This window comes from Podarcis erhardii, assembly GCF_964252035.2.
Source record: "Podarcis erhardii genome assembly, chromosome: 10".
In the NCBI taxonomy this organism is placed as follows: Eukaryota; Metazoa; Chordata; class Lepidosauria; order Squamata; family Lacertidae; genus Podarcis; species Podarcis erhardii.
Genome location: NC_138500.1, coordinates 11,971,185 through 11,993,967, shown reverse-complemented (window position 1 = coordinate 11,993,967; position 22,783 = coordinate 11,971,185). Strand labels below are relative to the sequence as shown.

The window sequence follows — 22,783 nt, the reverse complement described above, 5'->3', positions numbered from 1 at the left end:
ATGTATAAATGTGATGTGCTAACTGTAGCAGCTGCCTGACATGGCTGCACTCCAAATCCAGCCTTCTAACTGGAGCAGGTCAGTGCATGTGTGTGTAAAAAAGGGCCAAAAGGCCAAAGAAGATCGGTCTTTCTGTGCTCTAAGTTATGGCAGGTGCTTTTATCGTAATGAAACTGTCTTCTTTGAATATTATAGACTTCGTAGCAGTTCTGTTTCAGAATTTAAAGCTATACAGGTTTTGGAAATATGTGGCTCCAAAGTGCTTTAAAAACAAGCTTAGCTGGCTTCGTTTTGTAGGTTCTTTGACCATTCCTTTTCTTTTTTCAGTTTTGTGGGTTAGATTGGTAAGCAGGTGTTACGGATGATAAACATACATTTTGTGTAATGTTCTGGAACGTTTAATTGCTGGTATTCAATTATTAAGATTACCTGACAGAAGCAATAGGAAAGCTTCAGACTGAACGTATGTTCTGTGCCCCTGGTGGTAGGATGAAGCATCGCCTGAAATGCTCATAGGATTTTTCACTGTGCTGTGTAAGAATTCTGCTTCTGTTCAGAAACGTCAGAGGCAGGTGTGCATGAAAGGGGTACTGAACTCTTATTGGGATGCTTGAAAACATTCTTGATTTTCTGCTAAGGCTCTTGAAGTTCAGCAAGGTGGAGATTTGGGTTATTCTCCCCGCCGCCCGCAAGCAGCTTCACGGGTAGATTTGATGCCTGTCTCATGGCTGAAATCCTTTAAATATCTTTGTGCTGTTGAAAAGTGCACAAGTTCATGTTTTGAGCAGGCGCAAACATGCTCACCTTCTGTAGTCCTTACTTCTAATTGAAGAAAGGCCATGCTTACTTCTGACTTGCTTGATGGAGAAAGCGATGAGAGTTGCCTGCCTGGTGTTGCTTTTGCATCCATGTGTTGAAGTCACTTCAAATCCATCACCTCTCACTGTACAGTTGTCAGGCACCCTAAGCGTATCCCCGGAAAGGTAACCGAGTTGCTGCTGCGTCGCTCTTGCTCCAGCTTATTTGAAGGCAGACGTGTAATGATCTGTAGGGATGAAACCTGTTGGCATTCCAGAGGAGCAGCTGGTGGCTTTGATCTTGCTAACTAGCAATGATTCAAGTCTTGCAGATTGTGAAAGAGCTGGTGTCACCAGCACGACGTAGAACGGATTCTGCAAAGAAAGGTAGGAACAGGCTTGAAATATTCATTCTTAACTGTTCAAGTAATTCTTGCGGAAGCGTAGTCCTGCAGATTGGCACTTGAGCAACTGTATGAAGCCTATGCCATCTTTATTTCAAGGCTGCATGTTTCACACTGGCATTCAGCTGCTGCAGCCTTGCTTTGAGTGGTGATAAATCTGATAAGAACAACATCGACAGTGCTGAAGAGAATTCTAATAGCCCTCAATAACTGAAGATGGAATTTAAATATATGTAGATACTTTATTGTAAGGATCGTATTCTATTGTCTCTCTTCTCTCGTCACCCCCCCCCCAAAAAATTTCTGCCTTTGTAATTCAGAGTGTTAAAATAGCACTAGTATGCTAGAAACTGCATATTTTGTAACTAGTATATTTGAGAAACTAGATGTCAGTGATGCTTGGGAATAGCGGCTGTATAAATCTCATGTGCATTGCTTTTAAAGTAGGTTATATTTAGCATGTTTAACTTTAAGATTAGATATTCTGAAGCAATTTTACTTAAAAGCACCCCTTTGATCCTCTTGAATGTCAGTTGTTTTGATGTAATTCCACTTGCTATTTTGTGCTTTAAAAATGCCTTCACAATATATCTGAACTGGTTCTGCCTACACGTGAGGGTTTAGTGAATTACTCTTGTTTTTACGACTGCAGCCAGCTTTAGAAATGTACACATGTAGGTAATTATTTTATAGATTTTTGAAATTAAACATTGTGATCGCAAGCGATCTTGAAGCCTTTAAGGAAATTAGGATTTTAGCAGTATTTTACTTGAAATTATGAAGCAAAACTTATACATTGACACACACACACACACACACACACACTGTATATATAATGTGAGTGTTTATGACATGTAGGTTGCATCTGTACTTTAAGTTCTGATACCCCAATAATAGACACACTTTACTTGAAGAAAGTCCAATTTGTTTAATTATAACTTAATTTTTAAGCAAATATGCCCAAATCTGCAGACACGAACTACTGTTAATCTAAATGAGCTCATCTACAGACACTTAACTTTCAATTTTTTGGTTCTTGGATATGCTATGATGTCATAGTGAGGGTACGATTATACCACCCCTTGAACTTACCTTTACATATGTTAGATAGTATGTGTCTTGACTATATATCAGTGTGAGTATTGGCCATCTATAATTATGGAACTCATGTATACATGTTGCAAAGAACTACCGTATTTTTCGCCCCATAGGACGCACCGGCCCATAGGACGCACCTAGCTTTTTGGGGGGGAAATAAAGAAAAAAAATTTTATTCCCCCCCCCCCAGGCGCTTGTGGGGCCGGCAGCAGGGAGAAGCGCTCTTCTCCCCGCTGCCTGCCTTCAGACCAGGTCCGGGGACAGCGGGAAGGCGTGCTGCGCCTCCCCTCTGTCCCTGGAGCTTGTGGGGCTGGTGGCGGGGAGAAGCACGCGTCTCCCCGCCGTCATCCTCCAAACCACATCGGGAGACAGCGGGATGGCGGTGTTCCGCCTCCCTGCTGTCCCCCGAGCTTGTAAGGCTGGCGCTGGGGCTCTCCTGAAGCCTGGAGAGCGAGAGGGGTCGGTGCGCACCGACCCCTCTCGCTCTCCAGGCTTCAGTGAAAGTCAGCATTCGCCCCATAGGATGCACACACATTTCCCCTTCATTTTTGTAGGGGAAAAAGTGCGTCCTATGGGGTGAAAAATACGGTAACTCCGAATGGGGTTGCACTCCACCTGAAGACCTAGGGATGCTTGTCCTGGAGATGCAGGTGACATTAGTGGTCCAGGACTACTCATCAGCTGCAGCCTTATTTAGAGATAATAGATCTTGCCTTGGTTACGCATCTGGCTGTGTCCAATATATGCCTGGGTTTGATTATTCTAATGCACTTTACATGCATTTGAAGTTGGTCCAGAAACTAAAATTGGTGCAGAAGGCTGCGACTCTAATGCTTATAAGATATAGGCATCTTTTTCATATTTTGTACCAGGTACACTGATTGCCTGTTCTTTGCAGGGCCAAATTTAAGTTGCTGGTGTTGAGCTGGCCTAAATTCCTTGGAGCTTTAAAAGGTTAATTGAAATGGGCTTCTGATGCTCTGTTCTCTGATTCACTCTATTCTCTGATTCACTGGTGAGAATTGTGAAATTAGTGAGTACCAGGGACCATATTGTTTTCTGGGATAACCCCACATCTTTGGAATGCCCTCCCATGGAAAGCGTGCCTGGCTCCTGCTTTGCTGGCCTGTATGAGGATTTAAAAGACTTTTTAAAATTCCAGTTTGCATGCACTTAATTTTAATGTATTGTGCTTTTAATTGCTGTATTATCTGCTACCGCTTTATTTTAATGCATAAGTTAAATATTGCTTTTCAGGTTTGGTCATTTGCTCTGTAGGTTAAAGTATGTTGATGTTATTGAAAAGTGGACTAGAAATGTTTAAAAGATTATTGGTTGTAGATATTATTCTCTCTTCTTGCTTCCGCAGTGAATCAAAAATTTTAAAATACACTCTCCTCCCTCCCTTTTTGTGGGAAGAAATAAGTTTTCAGTCTACTCTACTTTTCATTTTTCTCTTCAAAACTCATACTCTGTTTAGCCAGAATTCAGTCAGTCACTGAATAGTTTTAAAGTTTTATATGAATTGTGTTTGCTATGTCTTATGGAGGTAGAATATAGGCAGTTCAGCAGTTTATGTCCCCATGACATTGAATTATTTTTGTGCTGCAATCGTAGACATGCTGACCTGGAAGTAAGCCCCATTGGACTCAATAGGACTTACTTTTGAGTATATTTCTATAGATTGCGCTGGTAAGGCTTTTAATTTTTATCTGTATCATTTTCTGATTTTGTACAGTAGATAACATATGAATGTTGTCTTGATGCTTTGACAGTTTGCCCCCCCCATATCCCCCCCGCTCCCGCTACTTCTTGTTCATAAGAATCAGCTTCATTCTTTTCTTAAGCTGTGTTTAATGGAGTTGTGTTTGTGTCATACAAACTGTGTGTGTGTATTAAAAAATTACTACCAGACCACCACCGCCACCACTTAGCATGATGGATCTGCATCTGTGGAAAGTTCATTTACAAGAGAATGGCCTCTTCAGGATAATCTCCGTTTAGGCATCTCCCTCTAAAATGGAAAAAGCCACTCTCTCCTCCCCCCACTGTGCCACTAACGGATATGATTTTCAAGTATCCTCTTGGGTATCTTAAAGGAACAGGCTCCTAGCTACCATATTACAATATTTCAAGAAGGGGCCTGGTTCCAAAGTTCTACATAGTTTAATTTATGTTAATTCTGACACCTCTTCTCTCTGTTTTCAGAGGTCTTCTTCAGGGGCCTTCTCAGTGTACCCTTTTGGTTTGTGTTATAGTTGAGTGGATCGTTACTTTTTAGCTGTGTCCAGACTCCCTAGTCTTCTCCCTAGGAAGACTCATCTGGCCTCTAATTTCAGGTGGTAGTTTACTATCCTTTTTTCCCCTGTTGAACCTTTGAGAGAACAGGGCTCTTTTGTTCCCCTGCTTCGTCTACTCCTCTTTTTGTTGTGGTCACTGCAATTTTATCTATTGGTAATGCTATTTGCTGTCATGATTTTATGACACAGACGTACCTTGGAAGTTGAATGAAATCTGTTCTGGAAGTCTGTTTGACTTCCAAAATGTTTAAGGCGCAGCTTCCGATTGGCTGCAGGAGTGTCCCGCAGCCAATCGGAAGCTGCGCCAGATGTTAGGCTTCCGAAAATCATTTGAAAAACAGAACAATCATTTGTGGTTTTTGATCGTTTGGTAGCCGAAACGTTCAAGTTCACAGGAGTTCGGCTTCCAAGGTTCCACTGTATTTTGCATTTTAAAAACACCTTATGCGTTGCCTCAACAAACATTCATTTGATGGGAAAAGTGCATGTAAGTATTCCATTTTTTTAAAAAAAATCTAATTATATATTGAAACCCTATGAAAAAGTGAAACAGTCCTTTCCTTGTCCAGTATCTCTGAAAGGACTCGTTGAGTTTCAAAAATAAAACTACCAATATATGAAGTAATGCCATTGTATGAGCCTAGATTGAGACCACATTCGGAATGCTGTGTCCATTTCTGGTCACTGTACCTCAAGAGGAATATTCCAAAGCTGGAAAAGGTGCAGAAAACAGGAACAGAAATGATCAGGGATATGGAGCAACTCTTCTAACATGACAGATTAGAACATTTGGGGCTGCTTAGAAAAATGGTGAGGGGCTATTTGTAAAAAAAAGGCACATGTTAGGGACAAAGGAGAGAGAGAGAGAGAGAGAGAGAGAGGTCTTTCCTCTCTTACAATTCTTGAACCCAGGGCCATCCAATAAAGCTGAACTTTGGAAGATTCAGAGCAGAAAAAAGGAAGTACTTAGCACAGATTATAGTTAAATTACGGCATTCACTTCTTCAAGACGTGGGGACGGCCACAAACTTGGATGGCTTTAAAAGATGGTGAGACAAATTCATGAAGACCAGGCTGTCAATGGTTACCAATTATGATAGCTGTATACCACCTCCAGAATTAGGGGCAGAGTGCCTATGGATACCACTTGATGTGAAACAGTGGGGGGTGGCTATTACTCCTGCGTTCTGCTTGTGTGATTTTAATATGCAGTCATGTTGGCCACTGTGGGAAATTGGATCCTGGACTATATAATAAAGCCTGTGTCCCTGGCCACTAAGCTTGTTTGTTTGCTTTAACATAGCAAATATTCTTCCAGAGTCACACAATTAAACAATGTTCTAAGTTTGTCTCCTGACAGGGCTTTGCTGGTAGAATAGATTGGCGTATTGTGTGGGCAGAGCAATATTTGATTATGATATTTAGACAGCTACTTAAACAGCTACTTGGTCATTTGAGAATTAAAATGAATGTCTTAATTTATTGAGGGAGTTGTTTCTTAATTAATCTGTTCTTATTTTAGGTGATAACCATGGCTGATGTTTAACATTTTTTTACTGTGAATACCAGATCTCTTGCAGCCGATATAAATTGCTGTGTTACTAAGCAGTCCGTTTCCTTTTTCCTTTTAAAAAAAGGGCAGTAAATTTATCTGGGTTGCCCAAGCCAGGTAATTTACTGTCCTTAAAAAAGAAAAAGAAAAGACTGCTTAAACATGTCTCCTGATTTCTTATGAGACACCAAACCTTAATATACCAGCATGTGACTCCTTCTCTTGGCTCGTAACCGAGGAAGGGCCATAGCTTAGTGTTGGAATACATGTGTTGAATGACACAGGAATGGTTACTGGAATCTTAAGTTAAAATAATGTCTTTGTAGTATTAGACTAGATGCAGTAATGGTCCAACTTTTTGTGAGCATGTTTATAGCTTGTTGATGCTATATCAACTGTTAAAGCAGCAAATGTCAATTAGGAGACCAAGTCAGAACACTATAGGTTGGATCAACCATAGCGCATTGGACAGAATGGTGTATTTGGAAAAAGGAACCAAGGGTTTATATCGCTTTGGATGCATTAAGGCATTGAGTGACTTAAGGCCAGTTACTAACTCAGGATTTGTACACCGTCTGTGAACTGGAGATGCTAATCCACTTTACTGAGATAGCGATTGGGTTTGTGGAATGAAGATTTCAATGCACTTGTATAACAAGTGCTAAAGAAACTATAGGCAACTCGCAATATATAAACGCTAGCTGACTTTTTCTGTAGTACTGTAACGTAAAGAGGTGGTCACCTTGACAAGTGGTCAGTAGGCCGCAGCAAAGTATATTGGTGTGCATTCCTGTGTATTCATGATTATGTTTCTGTTCATAGCCTTTCATATGTGGTCTGAAATGTTAAAGAAGACTAAGAAAGGAAGGGAGATATGGAATAGTTGATATGCTCTTCAGGGGCACACTTCGTGACTGTTTAGAAGCTCAGGTATTTCATAACACAGCTGCAAGGCTGCTAAGACATTTAAACCTCAGCACATCTCAGCACTCAGTAAAGAATTCCACAGGTTAGCAAATTCATTTCCTAGCATGATTCAAAATGCTGCTTTCCTTTCCTTTCCTTTGAAAAGCCCCCCAGCAAATTTCCGTCAGAGGCAACTATCAAGACAAACAATATAATCAGGAAGAGCAACAAAATGAAAATAGCAAAACATGGTGGATAACACAAACATGTAAGAGAGAAAGGGCTTTTTAAAACCCTAAATCTAGGGTATTTGAAGTACATGCTTCCAGATAAATCTGCTTGGATGTTAAGCTTGTCATTGGAGTTGTCTAAGGGTGCCCTTGCCATCTCAATTGAGACAAAGCCTTCACTGTAGTGGCCCTTCAGATTTGAAACTTTCCTTCCTGGTCTGTTTGCCTGGTGCCAAGATTATGGGTTTTTGGCAGCAGCTAGGATGGTATCTTTGGGGGTGGCAGCTTCTAAGGGTTCTAATAGGTAATGTGATTGTAGATCTACTGTTGGTATATGCTGCTGCCTTTTTTTGTGGCTCCTGTTGTGTATTGGCAGCTGCCCTGGGAATTTAAAAAGTGGATTCAGAACTAAAAAGGGAAATGTAGACAGAAGAGAAGTGGTGTTCTTATTCATTCATTCATTCATTCATTCATTCATTCATTTTCATTTCATTCATTTATACCCTGTGTTTCTCCCAAGCTGGGATTCAAGGTGGGTTACAGCATTATAAACATTAATCATAAAATACAGAATAATAAAAACAAACTAGTTAAAAACAATAATAAAACACATTGCAACATATTTACAACCAACAGTTAAGATACAATTAAGTTCTGCTGTACTACAGCTGTTATTTCTGGCTGGGGGGCAACATTACTGTGAATACACTTGAAAATGAAATGTTTTAATGGCATTTGGCTCTGAAGGAACTTGGTGTTCTATTTTGCTGATAGTCTACGTGACTAGCAGGCTGGTGATACTCTCTGTGGGCCTTAGGGTTTCTTCACTGAACTCTGTGTTGATGGATGGATATATTTACAATCTATTTAATCTCTTTGGTTTGCCTTAAAAAAAAAGAAAGCTAGTCCTTGAATGTATGAACCTTCTGGTTTGGGTTGTTTGTGTGTGCTCTTTGTGCTGGGATTTTGAAGGAGCAAAGTGGAAAAGGAGCAGTTTATTTTCATCTCCCCACAAATAAGTCACTTGTTTCTCCCTAGCCTGGTCTTTACTATCAAGGCTAGCTTGTGAGGCCTGCATGTTTTCCTTAGACAGTTTTCTCGAAGTGTATGTCCGTGCTTTGCTGTTTATGTTCCAGTACTGATAGCAGCTCTGTTGCATTTCAGGGTGGATGTGGTCAGCCACACCAGTTTTGTTTGTATGCTCCAGCCATTGGGTCAGGGTCCTCAGATAAGTACGCTGACACATCCTAGAGTTGGGAAAGAGCTGGGTTGTGTTGGGAATAGTGCTTTTCTTTTCAAGCCTGAGTCAGTGTAATAATGTGAGATGGAAGCAACAAAGAAACAGAGTCATTTAGTGCTCTATTGAAAGTGAGTAGCCCCTGGCCTAAATCTGGTATACTGGGTCAAGCTGCAATGCAGGCCTGGCTCTGAAATGTGGTGAAAAATGTATATAATGAAATGAGTTCATGAATGGTTCTACTATTTATTAAACCCTTCCTGTCTTGTTTCTCTGCTCCTCCCTCCTCAATCTTCACTAGATCTAACATTTCCAGAGATGTTTACTGATTAAATAATTTTTTTGCCAAATAAAAATTTATATTTTCAGAACTTTAATATGGGTGCCTTTTTGAGAGAGAAGCATGTGAGAATTTGCAATTCAATAAAACAAACACTGGCTCATTATTAAAAGGAAAGGTCATTTTTAATATCTTTTCACTCCCCTTATCAAATTGCACAGCAGAATCAAAGTAACTTTGAAATTTGATGTGAATGAATCGGATTTAATATGTCAGCCACAAACCCTTGCCAGACACTTTAAGGACATATTGTGTGATGGTCTCGAAAAGTGCATTGGTTAGTGCCATGTAATAATTTCTCTAATTCTCTGAACAAAATATCTCCTCCACAGCTTGAAAATGTGTGATGTTAATTTGTAAGCACCCTATAGCTTAGGTCTATATGTATTACAGTGCATTTGTGAATAGAGTGCTTTGGTATTTATATTCCAATGGTTGGATGACTGGAAACATTCCATGCTCTCTAAAAGGAAGAGCAACCTTGTGATGGTTTTCCCTTGGCAAGGATGAAATAACCTAATCCAGTAATGCTACATCTGCTTTATTGACCTCTTTGTTCCACCTTCTTGACACATAGTGGCACAATAAAGGAGCTCACCAGCAAGTGCTTTTGCATTTATTGAATTTGCAAAGCTGCTATTAAAGTTTTGGAAATGCATGGATGGAGCTTGCAGGTTTTCTGTCCTCGTGGAATTGGTTTTGGAAGCGGTCTTACTTTCAGTTACTCCAATTATTCAGCCCTAGAGCAAATATATTGCTCTGAGTAATCAATATTATTAGAGAGTCAGAAACGTAACTTGTTCATGTTGACTCTAAACATCGTGGACAGTGATGGCTTAAGTGTTGGTGCAACGTTGCCTAGATGCTTTCCGTACACTTCGGACTAAAATAATGCTAGGAGGACTATGGACTTTTACCATGGAAGCAAGCAGCGGGGAATTTGGGAGCTTGTATGTGCACCATAGGATTGTCTAGTTCTAGGTGAATATTGCCAGTTGTTGCTTCTGCTTTCATTGCAGCACTGTGTGTTAACAATCCTAAAGGGGCAGTGAGGAACTGACCAAGAAATGAGGTGAAGGGCTGAACTTTACACATTGACTTGAACTAACATGTTATTTGATTGCGGGTTTCTTGCCTTAGCAAGAGGAGTTTGGATATTGCAATTTCAAAAAGAAATTTAGAGATAATTGTACCTAAGTTACGCTGCCTGACAAGAAAAGATATTTGGCATTTAAAGTCCAATTCTGTCTTCATTTAACGCCATCTAGCAGCAAGTAGAAGCGTTACCCACACATCAAGCTTATGCGGGTGAGGGATGACAACACTTGTCTTCATGTGTGTATATGAGCAGGATTCAACTGCAAGTGAACAAATGCATCCTTCTCTCTCTTTCCCTCCACCCAATGTGGTGGTTGTGTTTAAATTTTGTCTTGCAGACAGTTGATTGTAAAAGTGAGAGATGAAGGGAGGTTGTCAGCACAGCTCTCTTGGTCAGGCAGTTGATTTCTCCCGAGCAGAGAGAGCAACTCATTTAATTTGTTGCTAGACAAGACTGTCATTGTTGTTGTACGAATGGGTAGCATAGGCTATAAATTTTGCTGATATGAAACCCCAAGGAACTGAGTTGGCTGGGCCCACAGTTTTTGAGGAAGTCACAGAAGTTGAGAGGGCAAATCTAGTGTACATAATACTCAAATATTAAACATGGTGCCCAGTATAGAAGATAGAGGGCAGAGATTGTTCTTCTAATGTGAGGAATCCACAGCATCAGGTGTTGATCATCCAATGAACAGATTTTGTGTTTTCCTCTAAGCTCCTTTAAATTCTGCCTTAAATCTTTAATTGGGGACAGTGTTTTCCTCAGTCCATAGTTCCATAGTCAATGCTGGAAAGGGAAGAGAAAAAATTCATATAGGAGAGAAGGTGGAGAGGGCACGTATAAGGCAGTTTCCTATGTTCCACCCAGCCTGCAGCTTGGCCATTCATGGGTTAGCCTGTTATATTTGCAGCCTGAAAACCCATGTTTCTGCTGATCTTTGGATAGAAACCAGAAGGAAAACCTATCTTAAATATATTTTTCATAATCAGAGGGATCAAGATGCTGGTACATCTCCATGTTGTGATGGAGCCTACATGAATGGTAGAGTCTCTGCTTTTAGGTCATTTCCTGCAGTCATATTTAATCAAAGCTAATCACATGGGTTCAGTATTAAGCTGATCTTCATGCATAAACATTCCTTTTCTGCTATCGGAAGAGACTTCCAACTGCTGAATAGAACACATACACGCCAGCAAATTGGGGGGGGGGGGCATGCAAGTGGAAGAAGGGGACTCCCATTGCCTGGGCAGCGTTCCACTCATGGAGCGTTGGATGTAACCTCTTGGTTTCCAAATCCTATTTTGCTGAAGTAATATGGGAGAGCAAAAGTGTCCATAGAGGAGAATCATCCTCAAGAGGCTACATTGCTTAACACTTCATGCACAGCATGAAGCAGTTATCTCATGGAAATAACCCCCCTACACTTTTTCTCAGCCTTGTTTACCTCTGTTTTTAGAACCAGGCAGAGAAAGAAACTACTACAAACTTGTTGAGGAAGCACATGCAGAGAATCCCATTTCCCACTTACTGCTTTCCCCCTTTATATCTGGGAAAGCCTGTCTCTCTGCCTTGTTATATAACATGTAGCTCCAAGAGTCTTGTTTATAGATTCTCTTTTTGAGCAGCAAACTGACAGATTCCAGACAGCACAACAGATGTTAACATCTGTAGTATACTTTGGACATAACAACTGACAGTCAAGCACACTTCTCCAGGGCATTTTTACTGTTGGGAGAGTTGAGCTTTGTCAGGTATTCTTGGCACAGAAGGAAAAACTTTTTTAAAGCTTGCCTCAGCTGTGTACTTGTGGTTGTGTTTTTTTAATGGAAGCATGGGTGATTTTTGTGCATTTGGCCAATATGTGTTGTCATGTACAGTTAATTTTGCAATACTGACTTCTTTTAATAGACAGGTACAACCCCCTTGAAGCTTTTATTGCCTTTACAAACAAATGTGCCATGTTAAAAAAGAATTCAAAGTTTTGAAGAGGTGACCTATTTTTTGAAATAGTTTATTTTTCTTATAACTCGTAGAGCACTGTTAAACACCCATGAGTATGGGATTTACTATGTTTAAATATGAATGTTAGCCTCAAGCTTTGGCCATTAAACCTGCCAGCTTCCTCATTAAATTTACAGGTTGTACTAGCGTGTCCAACATGTTGACAGTGTTTATGATATGTACTTTGTAAGACACAGCTATTTATATACATTTGCCTCACATTGGGCCAGGCTTGTGTCTTCTTGGCTTTAATTTAAGAGTTATTCAAAGTGAAATACAAAATGTGCCACGACCCCAGATTACACCATGATTTGTAACTGTTCGTCGGAGCTCATTGTTCCAAGACACATGCTTCTTAAAGACAACTGTGTGGTCCATATTTTTTTACCTAGAATACTGAAAAGCCTAGCTTCTTTGTAGGAGAAATAGGTTTCTAGCCATCAAGGTTGTACGTTTGTTTAAAAATACAAAAGCAATGAATAAGAAAGAGCCAGATTTTCAGTATGGCTTTTGATTCTTATGTTCCTAAGTTCATGTATCAAAAGGGTGCAAAGACTGAAGTAACTTCTTAAGGCACAAGAATAGCAAATCCTAGGTTTAAAAAAAGGGGGGCTGTCTGGCCTAGCTTTAGAGAATATTTTTTGGGGTGGGGTGGTGGGAGCTTCTGCTTCTGCTTCTCTTGAACATGTTACTTCAGGAGTTAAAGATGCAACTGCATTTTGCTTGTGGGGGTGAGGAAATGCAACCAACTTTGGGCTGGTTTTGGTATCAGAGCCCAAAATGGTGGTGTCCAGGCTCTTCTTCTTCCCCCTTCTGGGCTTTCTGTGTTTTTAGACTATACACACACATTGCAGTTTTTATGCTGCAAGATACCCCGAGAATGCTTTGTTTACGGTGCAGTCTGGAAATGCTGTAAACAAATTCTGCTGCATGGCTAAAACAGTTCCCTGTGTCCCTTTCTAGCAGGAAAGGAAGACGGAAAATGTTATGGCTTGCCTGCTGCACAGACGAGCCACGCAGCAGCCAAACAACCCCCAACCTTTCTTGCACCTTTGGGGAGGAGACTGGAATTGCCTTGCAACTCTCAAGAACATCCCCACTGACCTCCTTGCTCTTCATGCTCACCAGCGAGTTGATTCTCATGTTCTTAAGCTACAACACGCCTGTTGTGACAGGCCAAAATGTGGGTGGTTGTCCCAAAGCATAAAGAACCAGCTAGTAGGCCACTACAGGAGTCTTCATAAATGAGCTGGTGACGCAGAGAGCCTCTTTCAGAATGGCTCTCTATTGCACAGCATTGTGGGATTGCACCCAATGTTAGACAGCCCATTGAAATTAATGGGTATGACTAACTTGGGTCCTTTAATTTAATGGGTCTACTCTGAGTACAACTATATATATCATCCATGGTTTGGAGGTGAGGGATTGCGTCAGAAATATGCATAATACTGTGTAATGGGAATTGGGGTTGCTTGTGCGTAAGCCGCCACTGCTCCAAGCTGGGTTGTCTGGCTAAAACTTTTCCCTGGCTGGACAGCCCTTACACCATGGCTGTCTCAATCATTGGCAGAATCCGTCAGTGGGCATTTCCTGAACTTCTTCCAGCATAAAAGTTCTTTGACACCAAGTCTCCGCCTAGCCTCCCTGCGCGGAAGCTTTCTGCGCAGAGTGGCCGTGCCCAGCGGAGGTCCTGTGCTCTCCCCGCTGGTGGAAGAGTCTCGGAGCCCTCCCTCCGAAACCCTCTCAGCCTCCCCTTTCCTCCTGGCGTCACGCTGATTTCCTTCCCCAGAGGAAGCTCTCCCTCTCTCCTTGCTGGTTCCCTCTCCGGCGTCATTGGGGAGCCGTACCTCCGCCCTAGGCTCCGATGGCAGTTCCCTGACATACTGCTTGTATTTCCTCTATAACAGCTTCCTATTGGACAGCATATTCAAAAGGGCTGTATGTTTCTGTGGAGCAAAACATAAAAGAAGAGCCTGTTGGATCAGGTCAGTGGCCAGTCTAGCCCAACATCCTACCTTTACAGTGACCAGCCAGTTGTTTATGGGAAGTCTGCAATAGGGACGCAAGAGCACTCCGCCTTCCTTTTAAAACTGTCCAGGTTGGTGGCAATCCTTGCCTCCAGGGTTTGACTATGCACTGTCTCTGCTGCGTAAAGAAGAGTCTTCAAAGTATTACCTGTTTGTTCATTTTGACATGCATCATGAATGTGAAAATTATATGTGGGTTTTCTTAATGGGTAAAATATGTAGCTTAGCATTCTGGAAAATTTCTGACGTGGTGCTATCGGCTTGTTTTGATTCTGCAAAAACGTATTTCCATCTGACTTGTAGGTGGCCTGTTGCTCCAGTTCCTGGAAATGGTAAGTGCCCAGTTTGCTAGACAGTGGTCCCTACTGTTTGACTGTTCAGTCTGCAACAGAAATAAAACTTGGAATTCAGAGTGGAAGATGTTTTCCTCTTCAGCTACAGAAGGTCCATTCTGCAGACTCGAGAGGAACAAAGGTCCCTTCTCATAAGCTGAGTGTGTCACCGCCCTGCCTTTCTCAGAAATCCAACAAACCAGGGCTAGGTTTACACTAGCCAGAAAAGGGCAATATTGCAAGGAATGTCTGCTCATCTCTCTCTGTACTAATTAATTAAATGGTACATAGCAATATGAAAAAGAAGCAAGCTTGTGCATTCATTCATTCATTCATTCATTCAGTATCCCAAATGTTGAGAAGCTAGCCATCCCTTCACAGAAGTAAATTCTGCTTTGGAATATTCCTGCACTCTCTCGTGGCAATACAGTAATACCTCAGGTTACAAATGCTTCAGGTTACAAATGCTTCAAATTACAGACTCCGCTAAACAGGAAGTAGTACCTCGGGTTAAGAACTTTGCTTCAGGATGAGAACAGAAATTGTGCGACGGCAGTGGGAGGCCCCATTAGCTAAAGTGGTGCTTCAGGTTAAGAACAGTTTCAGGTTAAGAACGGACCTCCGGAAAGAATTAAGTTCTTAACCAGAGGTACCACTGTATGTGCAGCCCAGGCTGCTTTCGCTGCTGCCATTCATCTTTGCTGGAGGCCGTGGCTTTTTACATAGGCAGCTCTACACTGCAAGTGCAGTTTTCTGATGTTAAGAACAATTTTGAGTATTAAAGGGGAAACACATGATACAGTCCTCTCACGGAGCTTTCCTCCTTGTGCTGGATGGCCTGCATTTGGACTTGAAAATCAGTGTGTGGAAAGTATATAATACAAAGTAAGAGTATAATCTTGACAATGGCACCAAAGTAAAAAGTAAAGTCCAAGCTTTCTTATGTGTGGAAGGACAGAGGATAGCCATCTTCAATTAATGGCAACACTTGGTTTGTATTACTTGACTACTCTTCCCTGAATTTTTAAATGACTTGTTATAATGGCCATTGGTTAAAAACAGACCTTTCCCCTAGAATGTTTTGAAGATTTAAGTTTGGAAAATGTGTGTGTTTTATATTAACATGCTATTATCTTCTTGCTCTTCATTATATTTCATGACTTCATTAGTTCAATTTGCTGAAAACAGATTTTCTAACTAAAAGAGTAATAGGTTCAACAGAAGTTTCAAAAGAGTTTGCTCTTATTGGAAGAACATCCAGAAATTATCCCAGTAAGGGAAGGAATTAAGTTCACTGTTGTTGTTGTCATCGTCATCTCTCCTCCCATCCCTTGCAGTGATGTTTCACAATTCCTGATAGTTTCTTTTTCATGGTGCACTTCCCAGAAAGAGACAAACCTGTTGAAATGTGCTCCAGTCTTAGATCATGAGTATCGGCACACAAGCCTGCACTTGTTTTATTCATAATTTTATATTAGAATGCACAGCTTCAGGGCAAGTGCAAAGCATTGCGCTGTGCTGTATTTGAGACCTGCACTGCCGCATTTGAGACATATGTAGAAGAAGGTGAACCTGTCACAAAATGTTGTTGTGTGCCATGCTCCTGTTCAGGGATCCTTCTTTTTGGCATGCTTATCCAGACATGTATAAATAGACATGTGTTTTAATCTGTTTTTAGCTTAACTGTTGATTTTAATTGAATTCTAGTTTTTTTAATATACTTGTTTTTAATTTTGATTTTTAAGTGTTTGCTTTTTATTCATTAAAAATGCTTAGCTGTTTTGTTTACAATCAAGTGGTATATACATTTTTGGTCAAATAAATAAATATGATATTAAGACAGTCTTCCTCACAAGTAGACCGGGTGCTTCTTTCTAGTGTTCCTATTATAACCTCTTCTGTTTTTAATAGTGCTCTACACTGTGTTTGACTTTTGACAGTGTGCAGAGGATCTGGAACCTAGACAAAGCTTGAAGTTGACATGTACTGAGATACTGCTATGGATTTATAGTTTGGGATAAATTAGTTCTGTAGGTTTGTATCCCAAAGATTTTGCGCAGTGTTCCACTCATGACTCCCTCTTTCCTGCTGTTGCAGTGGCTACTACTCAAGCCACTTGGAGACCCTGTAAAACAGGAATGGGGAATATGTGGCTAACAAATTTTTGCTGGTCTGCAACTCCCATCATTCGTGACAGTTGACCATGCTGACTGGGGTTGATGGAAGTTGGAGTCCAGCAACATCTGATAGACAACAGGTTAGCAACTTTTGCAGCAGACCAGTGTGGGACGCAATTTGGAAAAGTGCCGCTGATGGAGGCGGGAGAATGAATGGGAACTGGCAGCTCCTCCCTTGCATAAATGGAAGTCTCAGGGCTCTGTTGGATTGAAGCCACTGTTGGTAGCACCCACTTAAGCCTGTTGTCTGCCCCTATAGTGTAAAATTCTGTACCATTTGAAACATTTAAAATGCTTACTTGAAATATCTCAAGGCGCACTATATTACAATATTGAGAATGCTGCATGTAAAGTTGTTTTTCCTTTAAAATGAATGTGTAATGAAAGGTTCGATCTCCATTCCTCTAAAATGTATCTCCACATTTCATCTGAAATTAGCTAAATTAAAATCAATATTGATTTATCTATATACAGCGAGCCACTTTTTCATTTCTCAGAGAAATCTATATGCTGGATATTCTGCTTTATGATCCCTCTTAGGTATATTTAAAGCCCTGAGGTCTTGTAAAGTTCTTGGCTCCTTGCCATCCCCCCCCCTGCCAAATTTTCTCCGAGAACATGAGAAACTACCTTACACCAAATCAGAACGGTTTTCCATTTAGACCAGCATTCTCTATTCTGACTGGCAGCAGATCTCCTGGATCTCAGGGAAAGGAAAGTCTTTGCCATCACCTCCTCTGTGATTTTTTTTTTTTAAACTGATGCTTAGGCTCTTTCCTTTGCCACTTAAGGAGAGCTAAAGTCCCACTTCTAAAGGATTCATAACTTTGGTTGCCACAACATTTGGGGGTTGAGGGAAGGAGCACTTGTCCAATGTGTAAGTCCTTGGGCAGACCACTGTAAGGAAGCCTTTTAGAAAAACACTGCCAAGTTAGCAGAGAAACACAGAAACCTGATACTTCTCCAAGATATGAATTGGGCATCTTTCAAACACTACAGCCGACTTGCAGGCCAAGATCATTGCTCTGGTATGCTATCTTGGCTTAGCTGAGTTTGCTTTCCAGATGGCTTGGTGTTGGCAGTTCCTTGTTTCCTTCTTGAGCAGCAAGTCTTTTTATCCCCTTCTTAAAGCATTTGTGGATGTCTTTGTTCAACCCCTAAGACCACACTCCTGTTTCCATTTGAACCTTGCTTTGATTAGGTGCTTCCCATATTCACAATTATACAGTACTACATTCCAAAGAAATGTAGCATATTCCGAAGAAATGAGCTAGAGGCAAGACATAGCAGTGAGAAAACTATTCATATATGACAGCCTTTATCCACCTGTTGTCCTCCAGATGTTTGCAACTATGTTCCCTTGATCCTCAGCCAGCACTGCTGTTGGTGAGTGCTGATACACAAGAATTAATAAAGTAAACATTGGACTGTGCACTCATGTTAAGGAATGCTCAACTTTATTGGATGTGGGCAGTAAAATGGAAACTTGAACTCTGGCCGTAAAGGTTCAGTCCTGAAAACTGAATCTACTTAGAGCCCATGTTTGTAACAAGGACATTCGTTGTGGCTTACTTACATATTATAAAAAGGTGCATGCTGTGGGCTTGTAGTATTCTCTCCTTGCTTTCACAAATTCCCTTCTCTCTTTCCTAGTGTTAATGACGGTTCAATGTTTCATCTGAATCCTTGGCGCTAACAGTGGTTTGCTTTTAATTTAGACATTGAACTCAGGATTAAAAACTGCTTTGTTTCCACATCAAAGGCTAACTATGGTTTGTGGTAACTGTTACACTGGTTTAACACTGAACCATGGTTATCTCTTACCTGCTGAGAGGAAGAAGCCCCTGAGCCAGTGATCACAAAACTCAAATTCGTGTCAAATTTAGTTGACTACCATATCGTGTAACTTTTTAGAATTGTTGAAAGGGAGGTGGTGAGAGAGGAGATACTGTACAGCCACTGGGTGTAGGTGCTGCAAGAGAAAGAACTTTCTGGCCATTAAGACCACTTAAACCACCACCATACCCTCTCACATTTTGAAGTATTCTACAAAATCCACAAAAATATTATTTCAGTGTTCATCATAGGAACTCAAAATCATAGGAACTCAACAACAAAACATTAGTGTAATGGTCAGCATTGTGACCAAAACCCACACCTATAGATTTTGTTTATACTGTACGTATAAATGAAATTTTTTTGACATTCCCAGCACGATCTTGGCTGTACAAATTTTAAGTCCTTAACTCCTGACTGTGTGCCGTCTTTATTACTTTCAATTAATTTTCAGGATATGCTGTACAGGTGACTCTGCAAGATGTCTTCAGGGTGCTGCATTTCTTTCAAAAGTATAGGAACTGCTTTTATATGGAGAGCCATTAAGTAATAGTGCGGCACAGCTTAGGTCTAGTAAAATGTTCACAGCTCCATTGCTAACAAAATATTGCTAAGCAACTTGCAGGTGACAGCTCCTGGAATAGTCATAAAATTGAATAGGTTGAATTTCTCCCATTTGTTTGTAATGGAAAATTATTGTTGCATGTAAGTATAGCAACCTTGGCACCAAATTCAGCAGGCATTGTGCGCTAAATGGGTGGCACTCTGAAAATGCAATGTGTACTATTAATGTATCTCTGAGTAGTTCAATCTGCTATAGCTGGGTCAACAACAAACATCAAGAAGGAGACAAGGACTTGGAGGCTTCCTCTTAACTCCTGCTTTCCTATTCCTTAGCTCCTACCCTTAGTTGGTCATCCAAAGTGATAACATTGAACAAGTCTTCTAATTGTTCAGGCTAGTGAGCAGCTTGAACCCTGGAAAGCTCTGTAATGCAACAGCACCTGGAGGGCCACTGGTTAGCCATCTTTGCTTTATGAGGACACTGGTATATTGCTTGACTCCCTTTAGTCTATTGATACATGGAAACTTTCTTGGCTGTGGTGTCACTTTATGCTTTGCAGTTCCTTCTCAATCTTTGCCTAAAGTTGTGCTGTGCAGGCTGAAGTCTTGCTAGCTACCCCTTGTGCCTCCTGTTTGTGACCCAACTGTCTTGAGCTGATGTGGGTTTGTCCTTGCCATTTATGGGTGAATCTCGTATCCTCTTCTCCGTTTGAAGATTTGTCTTGCTGGAAGTTTCCACAATTCTCAGATAAAAAATGATCCCACCTTTATCCAAATTAGAGCCAAGGCAACTAGCACCATCTGAATAAAAACAAGCCATCTAAATGTTTTTCAAAACCCATAATGAGCTGTAAAATTCAGAACTCAAAATGGTGCCAGTTGGTTGACTCCAAAGGGTCTCTAGCGTGAATAGAAGACACTTGTACAAAGGGAAGTTCTGCCTTGGTTTCCAATAGGAACCCCTTACTCCACATCCTTGCCAATCCTGAAGCCCCCCTAACACAAAAACTTGCTTCTTGATGGGCAGTAGCGTGATGTGTGGGGAGCATAGGATTTCAAAGCCCCCTTCTAGCAGAGTTCCACTCATGATTATGAGAAGTGAAGACTCTTGGAAGATAGATCTTTCCTTCTAAACTTAATATAATGTAAATAGTGTCCTCTGAAGAAAGGGTTCCATGATGTTGCAGAGCTTGTGAGTCTCTCATGCAGAGAGAGAAACAATCACTAAGACAAATAGTTGCTGTTTATATAGTACCTAAATACTTGTACAAAAATAAAAGCAAAAGGCAGGCCTTGCCCCACAGATTGTGTGTGTTTTAAGGAGGGCAGTTTGGCTGGAATTTTATAGCAATTGATTGGAGCTTGTTTCCCAGTGTGTAAAGCAAAATGAGGAAACGATACTCGGTTACTTCATAAAGAGCCATTCATTTATTTGTACGCTTGGCAGAAAAGAATGAACTTGTAATGTGGGTGAATTCAGGCTACGCCCATTTGGGAGGAGAGGTGGGAGTGAAACAGAGTGAAGGATGACCTAATCTCCATTGTGAGATAAACTGGTTAAGGGGTTGTTACACAAGCTGAACTGGTCCAGAGACAGTGACGAATCCAGTATCACACCTAGGCCAAGTTTTTGTTTTTGTCCTTGTTGCTGGAGTGTGCTCCAAGGGCTGTATCTGAATTTCTCTTTCCCTTTCTGCATTTTTATATACACATAGGACTGCTTTTGGCACATCAGACTCATCTGCCCTCTATTACAGCAACTTCTTATAGAATTGTGGCACCTAGGTGATTTTGCTTTAGACTTTCCATTCTGTCTCCATGGTCCTTTACTTTTATCAATACACTCCTCATGTTGTAGACTAACATGGATACAAGCCAGGAGCTGCAAGGCTGTACATGTTTCTGTCTGGAAGCCTTTCTAGGGTCTGGGATGCTTTGTTGGAAGTATGAGAAAGGGTTTGGGTTCTGGTCTACTCTGCAATGAATCTCGGAGACCCTTTCCTTGCTAGGTATTACACGGGTGTTGAAAGCTCATCCCAGCCAGCACCTGCCTTATTTCAGAGTGCGGGAGGAGGTTCTGTAGTGCAGGCACCCCCACAGAAAAGACCCTCTCTCAGGTTTGCTGCATACTGTGCTTAGATCAACAGTGGCACCACCCAAAGATTCTCCTTGGATGACCTTGGTAAATAAGCTGGTCAGTATTGGAGCAGGCATTCACTCTGATAAAGAGCTTTATTTGTCAGCACAAACAACTTAAATTTGGATGAGCAGCAAATTGGCAGCAGTCCGGTTCCTGCAGAAGTAGTGAAATATGATTGCAGTAGGCTACCCCACTCAGCCTAGAAGCTGCATTCTGCACTAGTTGCAGCTTCCAAACCAGCTTTGATAAGGGCAGACCCACATGGAGCACATTACAGTAATGTAGCCCTGAGGTTACCAACACGTGGGTCACTCACTGGCCTGGAATGACTGTAGCTGTTATACCAGCCAAAGCTGGTCAAATGTCGTTGTGGGAGTGATACTGTAGGAAAATTAGGGAACTGACTGCTTCTTGATATGTATTGATCCCACATTGTTGTTGTTGTTTAGTCATGTTCGACTCTTCGTGACCCCATGGACCAGAGCACGCCAGGCACTCCTGTCTTCCACTGCCTCCCACAGTTTGGTCAAACTCATGCTGGTAGCTTCGAGACCACTGTCCAACCATCTCATCCTCTGTCGTCCCCTTGTCCCCTCCATCTTTCCCAACATCAGGGTCCTTTCCAGGGAGTCTTCTCTTCTCATGAGGTGGCCAAAGTATTGGAGTCTCAGCTTCAGGATCTGTCCTTCCAGTGAGCACTCAGGGCTGATTTCCTTAAGAATGGATACGTTTGATCTTCTTGCAGTCCATGGGACCCTCAAGAGTCTCCTTCAGCACCAGAATTCAAAAGCATCCATTCTTTGGTGATCAGCCTTCTTTATGGTCCAGCTCTCACTTCCATACATCACTACTGGGAAAACCATAGCTTTAACTATGCAGACCTTTGTTGGCAAGGTGATGTCTCTGCTTTTTAAGATGCTGTCTAGGTTTGTCATTGCTTTTCTCCCAAGAAGCAATTGCAGCATCCAAAGAGGGTTGCACAGGAAGTACCACACCTTGATTCTGTTCCTTTCTGCTCAGACATCGTGATAGTGTGCTGCCACTTGAACATGAAAGAACCATAAAGTTTGCATCTGTTTTCCTCTCCCACCCCACCGCCATGTATGCTTGGAGGCCATCTATTTATTTATTTTATTTCATAAAATTTATACACTGCTTGATTGTTAAAACCCTCAAAATGGTTTACAGAAAGATAAAACCATAAATTTAGGAGGGAAATATACAAAGCGTTAAAGCACCAAGAAGCTAAATTTTAAAATGGATTTAAATTCACATCAGCTTTTCAAAGCATCTAAAAACAAAAATGTTTTTCAGCAATGACAGCATTGTCAGTGACAATATGCACTGACTGCTTTGGGTGACATTTTGCTATAACAGCATTATTAAATTGTCCTGCAGACACTGTGTATCTCTCTCGCACCAATCCAATATGAAGAATCTCCCAGGAAATCTTAGAGCTGTCAACTTGCTGCTCTAGTGAAATTTGATTCTGCATGGAAGTGAGTTTCTTCCCTGCAGGCAGATCTAAATCTCTCGCCTTTCCTTGTTTATATACACAGCTTCACCTTCCCTTCACCTACCCCACCCTGCCTGATTATCTTTGACATTCCTACAGTATTGTGATGGGATAATGAGCTGCTTGTGCGTAAAAGCTTGATCCCTCTGGGGTTTGGCTGGTCGACCAAACCGAGTCACTAACGGAGCCCCCAAAGCATGACTCCGTCAGTCGCTGGTAGAATCTGA

The 22,783-nt window shown here is 41.3% G+C and overlaps 1 protein-coding gene across 6 annotated transcripts in view; it reads left to right on the top strand.

The window, feature by feature from the left end:
• The window catches only part of USP6NL (USP6 N-terminal like), a 144,704-nt gene that overhangs the window by 30,656 nt on the left and 91,265 nt on the right, over positions 1–22,783 (top strand). Inside the window, exon 1 of one of the 6 annotated variants that reach the window (XM_081879729.1) lies at positions 1,097–1,184. The exons of the other annotated variants lie outside the window; for them this stretch is intronic. Coding sequence (XP_081735855.1) covers positions 1,112–1,184 — 73 coding nt within the window. The 5' untranslated portion in view covers positions 1,097–1,111. Of the gene's footprint in view, positions 1–1,096; positions 1,185–22,783 lie in introns of those variants that run through there. 6 annotated transcript variants of the gene reach the window in all.